Below are 17,259 nucleotides of genomic sequence, written 5' to 3'. Positions count from 1 at the left end.
TTTTACCACTCAGCTGTCCATACTCCAGGCCAGTTCTTCTCACAGTGTTTCTTCTAGTTCACTTCAGTTTAAGATTCAGAAGCTCCTCTTTGAAAAGTCAGTGTGCTACATCCATTTTAGAACATTCTGTCAAGCAAAGACATCCGAGTATTCCAAATCAGTAAAGGAGACAAAGACAAATAAGACAGGTAAGTGATTTTTTTTAAATATTACTAGCTAAAATTACAAAAGCAGCACATGCTTATTGAAAAAAATGCAGATAATCTAAGATATACAGAGTATAAAGTGATGGTCCTCTCCCTCATTTCCCAGAGGTCACCACTGTTAATAACATACCTCTATCCTTTCAGAATATGTGAATCGTATCTTTTCAAAAATGGAGTTACGCTAATTTGGAAAAGATTTTAAAATTTTAAAACTATGTTTATCTTCACCATCATCATCACTAAGATTTATTGAAGCTTATGTTTGGCAAAGTGTTACAGTCATCTCATTTAATTATTATATGGCTCTTTTGAGTAAGTTGTTATTTAAATTTTTCAAACAAAAAAGGTGAACTAACAAGCACTCCACTAATACGTAGTAGAATTATGATTTGAAAAAAATTGCTTGACCACGGATTTCACATCTATAACTTCTTTGCCTAAAATCATTGATAGTCTTTCAAGTTCACACATACAAAACTACCTTATTCCATTTAATAACTGATTGTATCTCTTGTGCTACCTCTTCCTTAAAGCACTATTTTTCCTTAACATTTCAGACACCATATTTGATTTTTCTCATTCCTTTTTGGGTTGCAATTCCTCATTTCTCTCTGTAGGTTTATTCTCCAATACCAGGCCACTAGATATTAGACTTATTCAAGCCTTTCTTTGTATCTTACTTTATATTCTTGTATGAGCTATTTCATCTTCCATTGCTTCGGATACTTATGACAATAACTTGTAAATTTATCTCCGTACTCCAGATTTACTCTCTGAGCTCTAGATCCATATGTCTCATTGTCACTTGAAAACCATATTTTGTCAGACCTGAGCTTATACATCCTCTATTTTTTCCCACCTATACCATGTTAAAAGAGTAATGAGTCTTATAAGCTACTGTGTGGAATAATAGTGCCTTTTATTTATCCTAAATTATCTCACTTAAATTTCCAAGGATGATTCCTGATACTGCTACTAATGTCCTGTTGGTCATCAAGTATATTCACTTTCTCTGGGACCTGAGAGGTGTTCTTCTTGATACCAAATTTTCCATTGTTATACCTAGACACTCCTGCCACTATGACATTAAATTGTTTGTCTAAGGACCTCTAGTCTTTATGAAAACTTGACTGTTTTTAGCTTTTCTTCCCAGGATAGCCTTTATCCTAGACCATACTAAAATGTCAGGTAATCCCAGATAATACTGAACCAATTGTATTCTCTTTGCTCCTTCAGTCCTTAAATTCATATTACTTCATAAAGCAGCAAAGAGAATTAACTTTTTATGAATAAATATATTTTACAAATGTCACATCCTTTACATGTAAATATGCCCAGCCCTACGAAGTTGGCATTATTAGCCCCATTCTCAAATGAAGAACCTGAGACTCAGAAATAAATCAATATTGCAACATAAGTGGCAGAATCGATACTGAAACTGAGCTTATCTGACTCCTCTAAATTCGTAATCATTATACTAACCTAGTTAAATCACAGCCCTTCCCAGGTTTTCCATCTGCTTTCTTCCCATTGCTACAAATAACAAATACTTTTTCAGTAGCTCTTGGCCACATAAATAGAGAGTTCAAAGGAGAGGTCTGCTGGAAGGAGAATTTGAAAGTCTGGCAAATAACCAACCACTGGAAATGAGACTGCCTGAGGGGGAGGTTGTTTTTCAGTCACTAAGTCGTGTCTAACTCTTTGGGACCCCATGGACTGCACCGTCTCCTAGAGTTTGCTCAAACTCATGTCCGTTGATGCAGTGATACCATCCAACCGTTTCATTCTCTCTTGCACCCTTCTCCTGTTCTCAATCATTCCCAGCATCAGGGTCTTTTCCTGTGAGTCAGCTCGTCGTATCAGATGACCAAAGTAGTGGAGCTTCAGCTTCAGCATTAGTCTTCAATGAATAGTCAGGGTTGATTTCCTTTAGGATTGACTGGTTTGATCTCCTTGCAGTTCACAGTGATTTTGGAGCCCAAGAAAATAAAGTCTGCCACTGTTTCCATTTTTTCACCTTCTGTTTGCCATGAAGTGATGGGATCAGATGCCATGATCTTTGTTTTTTGAATGTTGAGTTTTAAACCACCTTTTTCACGCTCCTCTTTCACCTTCATCAAGAGGCTCTTTAGTTCCTCTTGGCTTTCTGCCCTAAGGGTGGTTTCATCTGCATATCCAACTGGAGAGTAAATAGCAAAAAGAAGATCTTGGTAGAGCTAGATAGACTCCTGTGCGTCTAGTCATGGTGATTATTCAGGGGGCTTGGGCATTGCAGTCAGGCTAACCTGGATTCAAATCCCAGCTCTACTTCCTACTGAGAAACTTTGAGCAGGTTATTTTCTAGCTCTTTGCCTCAGTATTCTCATCTATAAAATGTGGGAAATAATCTCAGGAGGTTAATTTAATGCTTTTAAGTGAAATAGAGAAAATAAAGCTCTCTGATTCTGGTGCATAGTAGTCAGTGAAATGATCATATAATAATGTGTTGATGAAAAATTTGGTTGTAGAACAATTCACATTTTTTAAAAAGATACATACACATGTACGCTGAAGTTTTGAAAGAACACATACCAAAATGTCAATAGGAATTACCTCTAAGGAGGAATGGAGGGCAAAGTAAAGGAAGAGACTGTTAGTTTTTTACTTTGTACACATCTGAGGTTTTGATATGGTTGTGATGGTGGACATTTTGTTGTTTTTTGCATTGTTTTCAACAGATGTGCTACTTTTGTAATTTTTAGCAACCATTTTGTTTCTTAATCATTTTGAGCCTATTTTGTCTCTTTGTAAACTTTGAACAACCAGAGTTTGTTTATTAATTATTTTGTTTGTTTATTGCTTCATAGAATGTTTTTGATTCAATGAAGATACCACACTGATTTTTCAGAGAAAAAGCTTCTGAGTCTTAAATTACAGTGAACTATAAGAAGAATTGAAAAAACTGGCTTAGAGCATGCAGTGGTTGTGTGGTAAGTCTGGTGACAAATTGTATATGTAGTGATAATCAGTGATAATCAGAGCTTTAGTTAATGGACATATTCACACATGTTAATAATAGTATGTAGAAACCTTGTTCATTATTACAGGAAGGGAGCTAACATTTGCAAAGAGCTTACTACATAACATACATTTTATACATGCCATCTACTTCAGTACTTCAAGTAAATATTAATTTTATTTCAAAGTGAAAGAAACCAAGGCCCAAAGAACCTAAGTAAATTAATCAGGACCAAAACACAATATTGTAAAATAAAAATAGTTTACCATTTGGTATACAGAGAAATTGGTGACAGCACCATCACTTAAAAGTAGATAATCAGATTGATAATCTAATGTCAGACTGTAGGTCTCCTGGATAAGTGTTGGTATCAGGAGGGTGGGAGAGGGCAGGATTTATAACTCCCTAGTTATAGGAGAATATAAGAGTTTGGTTTAGAAATGAGCTGTAGAAACCAGATCTCCAGTTGCTAATCCTATGCAGTCTCTCTTTTTCTTAACCTAAAATTGAAGTTGATGTTTTTGATTTACCAGTTTCAAGATAGTTTTTGTCTAAAATGTTATATATTGGAATAATTAATATTTAATTATCTTCCTTCATGAACTATGGAGTTCCTATTGAGAGTTTTTGTAGTAGCCAAGCAAACCCGTCAATAAAGCTTTTGTTCTCTTTGTTAATCTTGCAATAGTTTGGAAGGTTTTTAAACTTTTTCTCTGAATCCATTCAATATTTACTAAATTTCTCTTCTTTTTTATACTTGGAAGAAAAAAAAATGGTATTTCTCAGAATATTGGGATTATTTCTTGAGGATGAGAGAGATTATGTTTGACTTATTTAGAGTATTATGGATGACTGAGGACACTTGAACTTTTTCCCATCTAGGAAATAAGTGCTTTGGAAAATATGAAAAATGAGAATTTTCAATGTTAGCAATAGAAAAAAATTCAGTTTATAGAACTCTTTTAATATTTATGAAACCCATGAAAACTTGAGCAGCTGTATGTCCAAAATTATAGAAAATATGCTGCCTTAATTTTGAAGATGGACTGAAATTTTGCCAGGATAAAGGGACTTTTCTTAAGATAAGCTTTTTGCTTTATTTATGATAGTCAAGAGAGTGTATGGAGAACCATTTTTAGTAAATCCAAGGTGTGTGCTATATTTCATCAGCATTGTTACAAGTTTTGCTTTTGAACATTGAGAAAGGATTAAAGTATATTCTGGCACAAGTACCTCAGTACCTGTTTACCTCTTTAGATGCTGGTAGACCACTTGTTTTGCTATTCTTTGGAATTGGAAGGAGTGTCAGATACACAGAAGCCAGAGTCATCTTGGCCAGATGGTGTTTGATACAGATGGATGGTTAGTTGTCATGCAGATCTCCTAGTTGGTAACTTGTTGCTGCCATCTGACTCAAAGAATCATTCACACACACTGGCTGTCAAAAGCATCTTCTCTTCTGTCTGTTTTAGCTGTCATGTCTGTGCTCTGTACAGAAGTGTTGACAAGACATTGCTGTTGTACATTTTCAATGTGGTTGTTAGTAATTTTTCTGTTTTGTAGGGTCTTTGGTAGTGCTGGAATGTACTTGCTTTGTAATTGTACTGATTTTTGTGTGTGTAAATACTATGACAGTGAAACAATTATCTGACCTTTTAAAAGGAATTTTCAGATAATAAGTTTATATACATCTGTTCAGTGAACAAAAAGCATTTAATAAAAAGAAGAAAAGCCTCTTGTTTCTGTTAGTTTCCAAACATAGCAAGTAAACTCAGTTCTTCTGGTTATTTCCCAATTTGATACAATATCCTCTTCTGGACTTTCCCTCTCATGGCTTTGTGGTCAGTCTTTATACTGTTTCTAAATATTTTCTCTTCTCAAATTAGTAAATTTTTTTCTAACAGTATAAGCTTCCCTTTTTTTCCAAAAAAAGGAAAAACGAAAAAATCTTCAGACATAGCCATTTTTTTGCATCTATCTTCTGAAGCTTAATTTTCTTTTGTCTTATTTACTTACTGACTTACTATCTCTATTTTTCCTATTTTTCTTCAGAAATGTAAGCAAAACCTTATCTCCATTCCTTCATGTTAACTTCTGAAGACATATCTATTTCTCTTATATTTTCTTAACTTAATTAGATTATTTATTTGACTAATATTTATTGAGCATTTCAGTATGTGCCAGGTACTCTGGAGATAGCAGAATAGTCTCTGTCCTTGAGGAGGTCATAGTCTGAAGAGAAATCATACATATAAACAATTAGGCTAGACTAATAATTGATACAATGAAAGTGTGTGGAAAGAACTTAAAAGAACATGGGTTATTGCTATTCTGTTTCTCCTGCTATACTTCCAGAGTATCAGTTTTTTAAATTATTACAGAATTTGCTTAAGTTTATGAAGTACTTTGTTAAGTGGTTTACTAAATAGTGGAAAACTTCAACTTGAAATTGTTGATCTCTTGATTTTTTTACCTGCTAATGAAAACATTTTCAGCATTTTTCATTTATTATAATATGTTATATGGAGATGTGCTAAAGTATGTTTTTAAGCCAGAAACTAGAAGATGAAAATTACCTGGCAGAGGCTTTCTGAGTTGCTTCCAAAAGAAAATACAGGTCATTTGTTTTTTCATTAAGGTTGGGAAAAAAATATGTAGTAGATAGAGAATGGGCTGAGGTTTGAATAACTTATACATTTATTCTGAGTGTGTCTCTAACTTAGTAAGTTTTTTGTACTGGTCATTTAATGCTTGATAGTAAAATATATATACCTATCGAAAAAGTGAAAGAATGGATAATTTTTGGTTCATGTTTATGGAAAGTTTGGAGTTCTTTAGAGGAAGTTCTAAATACACAAAAGTAGATAGAACAAACCATAATATCAGGCATGTTTGCTGATTCCTCAGCCCTGGTAGCTCTGTGTAGACAAGGCAAATTTAAAGTATTACAGAATTAGCATTAGAGGTTTAAACCCTTCTTATAGTCAACCCACCCACTCTTTCTAGGGGCTTGGATGCAAATTTATGTATGAATAAGTCTTGTTCTGGGAAGCCTGGCCCTAGGCTAGAATTTGGTATCCAAAGTTCTATTATCACACTCCTAGTCATAGGATGTATGGTTCAGACAGATTCAAAAGATTCATTCTTTTACTTAAAATAATAAAATTTACCAATTGAATTTTATTTTAATGGAATTCTTTTTTTTTTTTCAATAACCTTGTACTGAATATGTCCTATGTGTAAGTTACTTTGCATAGAAATGTCAAGTTACATGAAGCTACCCTCAGGCAGCATGCAAGACAAAACACCACTTGGATTACTTACCAGCTTTGTCAGTTACTCATATTTAAAATGTAGTACAAAATTTCACCTTTTATTTGGGAAAATGTGCTATTTTGCTTTCATTTCTTAAGCTAATTTCTTTTGGGACTCTAGAAACAGCTGTGTCATTTATAAAGTACTTAGTATTTGTGGATCTCTGAAAATACTAGAGCTTCACTAATTTTGATCATTGATTAAGAATCAATTCAAAATCAAATATTTAGTATCTATTGAAGGACATTCCAAGATTATTAGAACCCCATTTCATATTTCAAGGAATTTACAATTTAGTCATTTATATGTTCTAGTGATAGATATTGGTAAAGAATTCTCTATTATTTTTTGGTTATATATTTTTCAGACTTTGTGCTAACTTGATCATCGTAATGGAGTGTTTTCAAATATCAGGTTTGCAACATTTATATGCTGCAGTGCGAACTTGTGTGTTCTTTTCAGTGCTCCCATCCGAGTACTAACTAGGCCTGACCCTGCTTAGCATCCAAGATCAGACCAGATCGGGCTCATTCAGGGTGGTATGGCCATAGACTTTCATTGCTTAATTCTCACAGCCATTGCAATAGTAGTAAAGTGACTGCATTAAAAATATAAGGGAAATTGTGGTATTTAAGATGTCCATTAGAAATTAACCATGTGGTTTCTTGACTTCTTAAATCCTAATCTTGGAATTTCTGATCAATGTAATTTTATAATTTGTGCTTGTACCTTTGATTTTCATAGTGTTTTAGCTGTAACTACTTTGTGTTTTTCTACTCTAAAAATAAATTCAAAAGTGCATTTGTTTTAAGAACATGAAATCTTAATTTTTTAAAGTTAGTATTTTTATAGAAAAACTTTAACGTAGCATCCATTTTGTCATTCGTGCTTTTTTGTTATCATTACAGATTAAATTCTAAATTATAATTTTTACCCAAGAAACTGTACATTGAGCTCTTAAAAATTTCTCTAAGGTTTCTCTAAAATTTTACAGTGCTTAAAGTGTTTTAAATCACTTTTGTTTGTAACGATTGTAAGTACATGATTAAATCCTGTTTTCAGCTCGTAAATAAATGCCCCTGTGGCTGGGAAATGGCAGTATGGGTAACTCATACCTATATGTAATTACTAACGGACATTAATGTATACACATGTCTGTCAGTAGATGCCAGGCTAACTGGTCTTTATGGTCAGCAGACTGAGAACTATGAGCAGAGAATACGTGAGCAACAGGAACAGCTGTCACGTCAGCAAACGCTCATTGACAAGCTCAAGTCACAGTTACTTCTTGTGAACTCCAGTCGAGGTATGTTCATGTTAAATTTTTAAGTATTTCTTAAACCTCTGTGGAAAAGAAAGGTGGAAGTTAAGTTTTTCTGTTTTATTTCTCCTGTGTTTCTGGTATCTTAATACCTGTGGTGCAGTTAAGTTTTATGTTTATTTAAGAAATGAACACTTGCAGGAAATGGGAAAGTGGACAGCCACATGTACCATATGGTGGCCCTCTTAAGTTGGTAAAATTTCCTAGAAGACAATTTTTCAGTAACTAGCAAAAGCTTTTTAAGTGTGTGTGCCTTTTAAACCAAAAATTTGAGTCCTAAGAATGTATCATAAAAAAATATTTCTTCAGGTACTCAAGGTATATATTACAAAGATGCTCATCACAGTAATAATTTCTAATAATGGAATGTTCAACCGTTAAATTACAGTCATTCATGTAGGAAACAGCTGTGTAGCCAAGTAAAGTGATAATAATAGGTGTTCACTTAGAAACATGAGACATATTCATGATATATAGCAAAATGAGAAAAGCAAGATAAAAAACATGCATTTTATCTATGCAAAAAAATTGTTTCTTGTGAATTTATGTGTATTGAGAAAGAAAAATTCTGGTAAAATATAAACCAAAATGTTACTAGGAATCATTCACAGATGATAAAAACTGTGAGTAGCTTTTTATTTATACTTTTCAGCATGTCTGCATTTTCTGATTTTTTTATAATAAGCATAGAGTCATTATACAAGTAAGTAAACAGCAAATGCATACCTGAATATATTTCTTAAATAAAAATTTAATTGCGGTTGCTGATGATAAGATACAAACAGCATAATTTTAGTTTTGTAAATTCTATGTATTCTGTATACTACTAATACTGGAAGTGTAGGAATTTTGTGTGCTTATTGGGAATGAAAATTTAAAAATACGAATCAAATATGCCAGAATCTAAGTGGACAAATGTAAATTGTTAAAGTAACTATTATCTAAAGAATTTTTAAAACCCATAGTTTAAAATCTCTGCTCTTTAAAATTAGGGGTTTGGGTGTATATTCTTTTTACTTTTCTAAGTGGTACCCAAAACAAGGATTTCCCACTTAGATCCAAGAGGTTTTTGTCTTACAGATAACAGTTGTGGCTATGTTCCCCTGCTTGAAGACAGTGAAGCAAGGAAGAATAATTTGACTCTTGATCAGCCTCATGATAAAGCAAAATCAGGAATACCAAGAGAAAAAGAATCAAAGGTAGACTGCGCTGCCATTTCATTCCCTAAAGGAAATAAATGAAAAATCAGACTTTCTGAATTATTTAGTCAGTATTCTGTTACATTTGGGGTGGGCAAGAAAGTTGGAGAAAGCGGACAAGATTCTTTTCAACCCTAACACTGTTATTACAAGAAGTAGAATTTAAATGCTAGTATATAACACATCTTCCTCATTTTGTTTTCTTAAAGTGAATCCACCACTGGAATTCTAAACAGAAGTTGTTTATATTACAAGCAAGTAACTTACATGTTCCTAAATATATTTGAAGCACTAAAATAAAGGCTTAAATTTCTTATTTTCTAGTATTCACTTTTCTATATCACAGGTGTTTACCAAAGAGATAAAAGATTTAACAAAGAAAGATAAAAATAATATAGTAAGACACAGATGATTCTGGGCTAGAAAATAGCATTTTTGTTTTTTCATTTGCCTGTGTTTAATTAAAAAACAAAATCCACCTAACTAGCTGAAGCAAAAGTCTTCATTGAAGCAGTGTAAAAATGAATATTGCATATCTGTGGAGGAGACATGCACAAGGATGTTCATGGCACTTTGGTTAGAAATAACCTAAACATCCATCAGTAGCACAGTGGTACATCATTACAGTTAAACATTTTAGAAAAATTAAACTGAACATTTACTTACTACTATACTTGGATTTCAAAAGCAGTGTTGAATAAACAATGGAGATTACAAAATGATAAAATAGGAATAATTTTTTTAGATTTTTTTTAATGTAAAATGACATCATTTATAAAAATATAAATGCATAATGAAGTAGAAAAATACATGCAGGAAGGTTACATATTTTCTTTAGAAAAATAAAGATGGGGAGAACTAAGACTATCTTGTTTTTATTTAACATCAAATTGAGAAATCCTGTTGGATACTTCCCTATAAATAAAAATTTTAGAATGAAAAATTTCCTACAGTATCTCTCAGTTCATAGTTCTTTATTAAGAATCAGTATTGGTTTTTTTATTTGAATCATTCAGCTCTCTTCGCCCTCGCTCCAATTTCCATTTATCTAAAACTGCTAGTAAATACAAGAAACCATGCCACTGGAATATGTTTATAGACTTATTTTGCCAAACACAAAATTCAGAAACAGTGATTCTGACTTTTAGAATACAGTTTTGTGATAGAGCCTAGTAAGTACATTTTAAAATCATTAAACTACTATAAGATACTGACTTATAAAGGTAGTGCTTAAGTAAGTAATATTTGCAGACCATTTTCTTGTTTCAGGGACTTCTAAATGTCATGATTTACCATTAATTTTTAGTCAATTCTTACATTTATTCTGATTATATCTTTGAGGATAATAAAATATCTCCAGTTCAAAATACATAGAAGGTATTTTTGAAAATAGCAATCTTGATTAGAACAAAAGGGGTAATGTGAAAAACTCTAAGATGTGTTACTAATTTAGTTAATTTTGAATTTGGATAATTTGTCATTATTTGAAAGTTTTATTAACATCTGTCAGTTATGAACACTTGAGCTGAAATTAAGTGTAACAGGAATCATGTCAAAGGTAGCTTATTATCAAAAAATTAATAATATTGCATTGATTATATTTGTAGACAGATGATAAGAGGAAAATATATAAAGCTCCAAATAAGAAATAAATCTAAAATTCATTGAGTTCTCTTAATTCTCCTTACTATATTTGACAACTGTATATTTAATGTGAGCATTTGAGCACACACATACATTAAAAATGGGCTTCCCAGGTGGCACAGTGGTAAAGAATCCATCTAACAATGCAAGAGATGCAAGCAATGCAGATTCAATCCCTTTGTTGGGAAGATCTCCTTTTATATGTGAGTGAAGTCGCTCAGTCGTGTCTAACTCTTTGCAACCCCATGGACTGTAGCCTACCAGCTCCTCTGTCCATGAGATTTTCCAGGCAAGAATACTGGAGTGGATTGCCATTTCCTTCTCCTGGGGTCTTCCCAGCCCAGGGATCGAATCCAGGTCTCCCGCATTTTGGGCAGACACTTTACCATCTGAGCCACCAGGGGAGCCCTTTTATATATCTAGAGCCAAAGTGCTAATAAGCCCTGAACATATAAAGGATTAAAGAGAACAGATATATTCTAAAGGAATTAATAAGTTGGATTTATTGAGTATTTAAGAGCTAGATATATATTTCACTGTAAAACCTTAGACCTAATTTAGAAAAATACTGGCCAGTTGAAATTAAAATCTTTTCCATTGGCATATATGTTGGTCTATGCTTATTAAGTTATAACTAAATACACTTTTAGCTAATACAAGTGAAATTCTTTCCTAAAAACTTTAAATGGTATGGATACATTTAAGATTTTTCCAAAATGAAAAAATTCCATATTGGTTGCTTGCAGTTTTAAAAAAGTATGCATGTATACACAAAATAAAACCTATCAGGTAGTATTCAGAAATGGCTAAGATAGTGGTACAATTTTTTTTCTGTTTTCAATGTGACTTTATTAGCCTTCTCAAAAATGAATTAATTTTTTTAAATTGAAGTATAGTTGATTTACAGTGTTGTGTTAATTTCTACTATATACAAAGTGACTCAGTTATACATATACTGTAAACATTCTTTTCTGTATGTTCTTTTCCATTATGATTTATCATACTGAATATAGTTCTCTGTGTTATAAAAAACTCCAATTGATTTCATTCCCAATCAGTTGGCCAAGTCTCTAATGAATTAGTGACTTAACAGAAATGTTTTGAACCAGTAACAGAAGGAAGCTGCTACTAACCACTCACAGCGCTTTCCTCCTTCTATTTGGTGGGAAGTTTTGAGGAATATTTATCTTGTTTAGGACTTGATTACGGTATTTGAAAAGGGAAAGATCCCTGGACACTATAGTAAATATCAACAATGGCTGCCTTGGAAAACGAGACACAGAGTGGAGGGGAAAGAGGCCCTTTTAGAAGACTGTATTTGAGAAATAGGAAATTTGTAGTTCAGTCTCTGTTTATGGTAATCCTACACAAGGAGCCACAAGTACAAAAAATCGGACAGGACTGAGGGACTAACGCATCACTTTTTTTACACAAAGCACATGCAAGAATCCTTTGATTTCTAAAAGGATATAAAGAGTCAAGATAGCAGAACCTGTATCGTTGAATGACCGTTAGTATTCTATTTACAGTATAGAGACATTAGGGGAGAAGTCCTCAGTTTAAAGGAAAACCTGAGTTTCACTTCTTGTTCACCACAGTAGTTTGTACAGTGTTTCTTGATGAGATAGAATTCATTATATTATCTATCATATAACAAACCACCTCAGATTTACCCTAGTACTTAGCAACAACTATCACTTCCTGTGAATCAGAAATTCAGGAGTGACTTAGCTGGGTGGTACTGGTTCAGGATCCCGTGTTATCGAAGTCAAGATGTGGCCAAGGCCTTCCAGTCATCTCAAGGCTTTACTGTGGTTGGAGGATCCACTTTCAAGATGGCTTACTCCAAGATGGCTGTTGACAAGAGACCTGGCCACCCAGGCCTCTCATCACACTGACAGGTATCTTACTCAGACTAAGAAAGAAAGAGATACAAGATAGCAAGGAGGAGCCCATAGTGCTTTCTCAAATCTAGTCTCTCAAATCACACCTTTGCTTCTGCTTTATTCTGCTTATTAGAAATGAATCACTAAGTGCTCCAGAGATAAGAAAATAAGTTCTTCCTCTTGGAAAAAAGAAGATTATCGAAGTTTTTGTAGACCTACTGTATTTAAAAGTATCACAGGGATTGTAGATTGTGGTGTACAGAAGAGGGTACCAAAAAGATCAAGGGTATGTGGAGGGACAGCACAGTGCTTCACTTACCATGTGATAAATATGAATGAAAGATAAAGGAATCTGGCAGAATTTAATAATGAATTTGACTTCCTGAATTCTATTATTATTCATCTCAGAGGAAAGAAATATCATAGCTTATTTATCTTGAGAGTAGTTTCAAGAATTCTAATATGAATATAGACTTTTCAGGGGAGATTAGCTGAGCGGTGCTTTCGAGAATCAAGAAACTTGCATGTTATTACTGTGAAAATTAAAAATTGTAAACAATCAAATCACTCAAAAATACATATACTTGTTCTTGGCAAAGACTACAATCTTGTTTGCAGGACACCATTGTCAGACATAGTAACATATGTCATGATGGCAGTTATTAATTAGCAAATTTTGTATTTTAATGTAAATACAAATTGGCATTGTTTAATTTACTTTTATAAAAAAGCTAGGATTGTAATATGTTGGGGGTTTTTTTGGCTGCGCCACATGGCTTGTGGGATCTTAGTTCCCTGACCAGGACTTGAACCCAGGCCAAGTGCAGTGGAAACACAGAGTCCTAATCACTGGACTGCCAGAAAAATCCCCTGGGTCATTTTTATGATCTTGAAAACAAAACTTTCTATAATAGTGTTTTAGGAAACACTTCAGTTGTCAAACTAAATGCTATCCGAGGTGTATAGGGTGTGACAAAAAATTTTGGCATCTTTCTTTTCCATTTGTGTGTGTGTAAGTTATACAGAAGTCTAGAGTGTTTTGACACAATATATAAAGAGCAATAATGTAAAATACATAAAAGAATTTAGCAATATTAGTAAATTTTTTCACTCATTCATTCAATACCTCTAAACTGCCCTCTGACTTAAAGTCCTGATTTAATAACCAAATAGACATTATTGAATGGTCTAGTATCCAGGATACAAAGTAGGTATTGTATGAGTTTATTTGAACTTTTAACTATTTAGAGACCGTGTATTCATGTGTATAAAGAGCTGTTTTTATGCCTATTTCTGATTGTATATAATTTATTCCTTATGCATCTTTTTTCATCTGAGGTATTTACTTTAAACAAAAGTTTAAAAATACGAAGAATACAGTTGTTGCTGAAAGATGCCAGTTAGACACTTGGCAAATTTCTAATATAGCTATCATTGTGATTAGATCAGCAAATATATGGTAGCTTTGAGGAGTAGGAAAAATTTTGTAGGTTCAGAATAGTAAAACAGTGATGGACCTGTGGAGCTACCATCAGTGCTAACATTAAGGAAATAAGATATGCTGTACCTGGCAATTGCAAGTATATATAGAAGCTATGACATATTTGAAGAAAACTGATGTCTAAAAATTCACTTGTCAATCACTTAGACAAGAAGTATTTATTGAACTCCTTCTATTTACCCAGTCTTGCTAGTCTTTGATAGGAATACCAAAAAATAAGAGGTAAAATCTCCCTCCTTTAAGGAGCTACAACCTAGTTGGGGAAAGAAAGATTTGCAGACCCATAGTAATAATAGCAAGCAAATTATGAGACAATATGAAATCCTAATTACATGACAGAATGAAATCCTAATTATCATTTTATGGTACAGATAAATATGTGTGGAAGTCGCTCAGTTGTGTCTGACTCTTTGCGACCCCATGGGCTATACACAGTCCATGGAATTCTCCAGGCCAGAATACTGAAGTGGGTAGCCTTTCCCTTTTCCAGGGGATCTTCCCAACTCAGGGATCAAGCCAGGTCTCCCGCATTGCAGGTGGATTCTTCACCAGCTGAGCCACAAGGGAAGCCCACAGATAAGTATATAGAACCTTAATTTAGAAATAAATATTCCCAGTGAGCTAAAGGTAGGCTTGATCAGGCACTCAGCATTTAGTTTAAGTTGGGGGTGGGGAGGGAATTCTTAACTTGCTTATATCTTAATATTATATGCGTAGACATGTAAACTTAAGTTTTGTGCAGTATTTTAATGGAAAAAGAATAATTTCTAGGCAAGGACCAATATTATTCCAGGCTACTATGCAGAACATAAAATAAACAGAAAGCTCAAACTGAGGGTTTTGAAAAACCAATTTCACTGACTATAACCTTTTTTAAATGACATAATCATGACTTCAGAGGATAGTGCTGCTTTTTGTTTCTTTATTCTGTAGACAGTTCTTCAGTGAGAGACATTTACCCATGGTGTGTTCCTCCATTTATTATGTGTGACAATTTTGGCAGGCACTGTAGCTTATAAAATCTTGGCCTCACAAGTCTAGGTCTTGGGTGGCCTTGGAAGGTTTCCATCCTTGAATTGTTCATATCTCGTATACTCTGGACTTCAGGTGCACCTCTCACTTCACGATCTCCATCTGAGTTTCAGGCCCCTATAGCTTCTCTGACCACTGTAGATACTTTCTCTGTTGTAAGTATCTTAAACTAGATTTATTTGTTGGCTAGGTTGCTATATATTATCAGGTACCTGGTTTTATATACATAGTAAATGCTTTAAAATAAAAGTTATCATATATAGGTATATGATAAATATTTATTATATGAACGGAAATTAGACCATTAATCAAGATAGGTAACTATCAAGTGATTTCCATGACAAAATAAAATATGATTTATACCACCAAACACTCACTACCTTTCCTGAGAGAGGAACTTTAAAAAAAATATGACTTCTTACGTTCTTACTTTTGTTAAAAAAAAAAGTATATATATGTATATCCCTTACTCCATTAAGGCTTGATTCATCTTTTATTAGATAGAAATGCCTACTATATAATGGCACATGACAGCCTAGCCTAGGGATTACTAAGGGTTGGAGAAAACGTGTTTGTGTATAGCAGCTTGCCTTCTCAGAGCAAATGTTCCATTCCCCCTGGTTTTATTTTTAGAGATTGGATCAAATATGCCTTCTTTTTATATGTAACATTTATATATTACTTTCTTTGATGATTAGTCTTTGTCTATAAAGTTTCTGGTAGAATAATAATTAGAAGGTTGCTTTCAACAAGTTTATTCTTTAAAGTTTTCCCAAAGTGTCATAATAAATATATCACAAACTCTTAAGAAAAAAATCAATATCCAAATCATTTTAATATTTACATTGAAATTTCTATTATAAAAATTGAAGAACTGACTCATTAGAAAAGACCCTGATGCTGGGAAAGATTGAAGATAGGAGGAGAAGGGGACGACAGAGGATGAGATGGTTGGATGGCATCACTGATGCAATGGACATAAGTTTGAGCAAGCTCCGAGAGTTGGTGATGGACAAGGAAGCCTGGCATGCTGCAGTCCGTGGGCTCGCAGAGAATCGGACACAACTGAGGGACTAAACTAAACTGATTCTGACCAGTATGAGGTGGTACCTCACTGTAGTTTTGATTTGCATTTATCTAATGATTAATGATATTGAGCATCTTTTCATGTACCTATTGGCAGTCTTACAACTTCTTTGGAGAAATGTCTATGTAGGTCTTCTGCTCATATTTTTTTTTAATTTATTTTAATTGGAGGCTAATTACTTTACAATATTGTGGTGGTTTTTGCCATACATTGACATGAATCAGCCAAGCCATGGGTGTACATGTGTCCCCCATCCTGAAACTCCCTCCCACCTCCCTCCCTATCCCATCCCTCTGGGTCATCCCAGTGCACCAGCCCTGAGCACCCTGTCTCATGCATCGAACCTGGACTGGCGATCTATTTCACATGATAATATACATGTTTCAATGCTGTTCTCGCAAATCATCCCACCCTTGCCTTCTCTCACAGAGTCCAAAAGTCTGTTCTTTATATCTGTGTCTCTTTTGCTGTCTCGCATATAGCGTCATCGTTACCATCTTTCTAAATTCCATATATATTTCTGCCCATATTTTGATTGGGGTTTTTTTTTTTCCTGTTAATGAGTTGTGTCAGCTGTTTGTATATTTTGGAAATTAAGCTCTTGTCAGTCACATCATTTGCAAATATTTTCTCACATTCTGTAGGTTATCTTTTCCTTTTGTTTATACTTTCTTTGCTGTGCAAAATCTTATAAGTTTGATTAGGCCCCATTTGTTTGTTTTTGGTCTTGTTTCTGTTGGGAGACTGACCAAAGAAAACATTGGTACGATTTATATCAGAGAACATTTTACGTATGTTCTCTTCTAGGAGCTTTATGGGGTCATGTCTTATATTTAAGTCTTTAAGCCATTTTGAGTATATTTTTGTGTATGGTGTGAGGGTGTGTTCTAACTTAATAGATTTCTGTCTTTTCCAGTAACCACTTGCTGAAGAAACTGTTTTTTCTCCACTGTATATTCTTACCTCCTTTCTCGAAGATGATTTGACTGTAGGTGTGAGAGTTTACTTCTGGGCTCTCCACTCTGTCCGGTTGATCCATCTCTTGGTGCCAGTACAGTGCTGTTTTAATC

At 33.8% G+C, this 17,259-nt stretch overlaps 1 protein-coding gene across 8 annotated transcripts in view; it reads left to right on the top strand.

The window, feature by feature from the left end:
- Positions 1–17,259, top strand: part of TANK (TRAF family member associated NFKB activator) — a 94,660-nt gene that overhangs the window by 55,871 nt on the left and 21,530 nt on the right. For 6 of the 8 annotated variants that reach the window (XR_006339419.1, XM_043894295.1, XM_043894294.1 and 3 more), the window contains exons 3-4: positions 7,714–7,825; positions 8,921–9,039. Coding sequence is in view for 6 of the 8 variants with exons in the window: in XM_043894295.1 (XP_043750230.1) it covers positions 7,714–7,825; positions 8,921–9,039 (231 nt within the window). In the remaining 2 variants the exon portion in view is untranslated. The remainder of the gene's footprint in view (positions 1–7,713; positions 7,826–8,920; positions 9,040–17,259) is intronic. The other 2 variants (XR_006339420.1, XM_043894292.1) reach the window with 1 other exon arrangement.

This window comes from Cervus elaphus, chromosome 33, assembly GCF_910594005.1.
Source record: "Cervus elaphus chromosome 33, mCerEla1.1, whole genome shotgun sequence".
NCBI classification, from domain to species: domain Eukaryota; kingdom Metazoa; phylum Chordata; class Mammalia; order Artiodactyla; family Cervidae; genus Cervus; species Cervus elaphus.
Note: the sequence above shows the minus strand (reverse complement) of the source record. Positions and strands in the feature narration are given on the sequence as shown.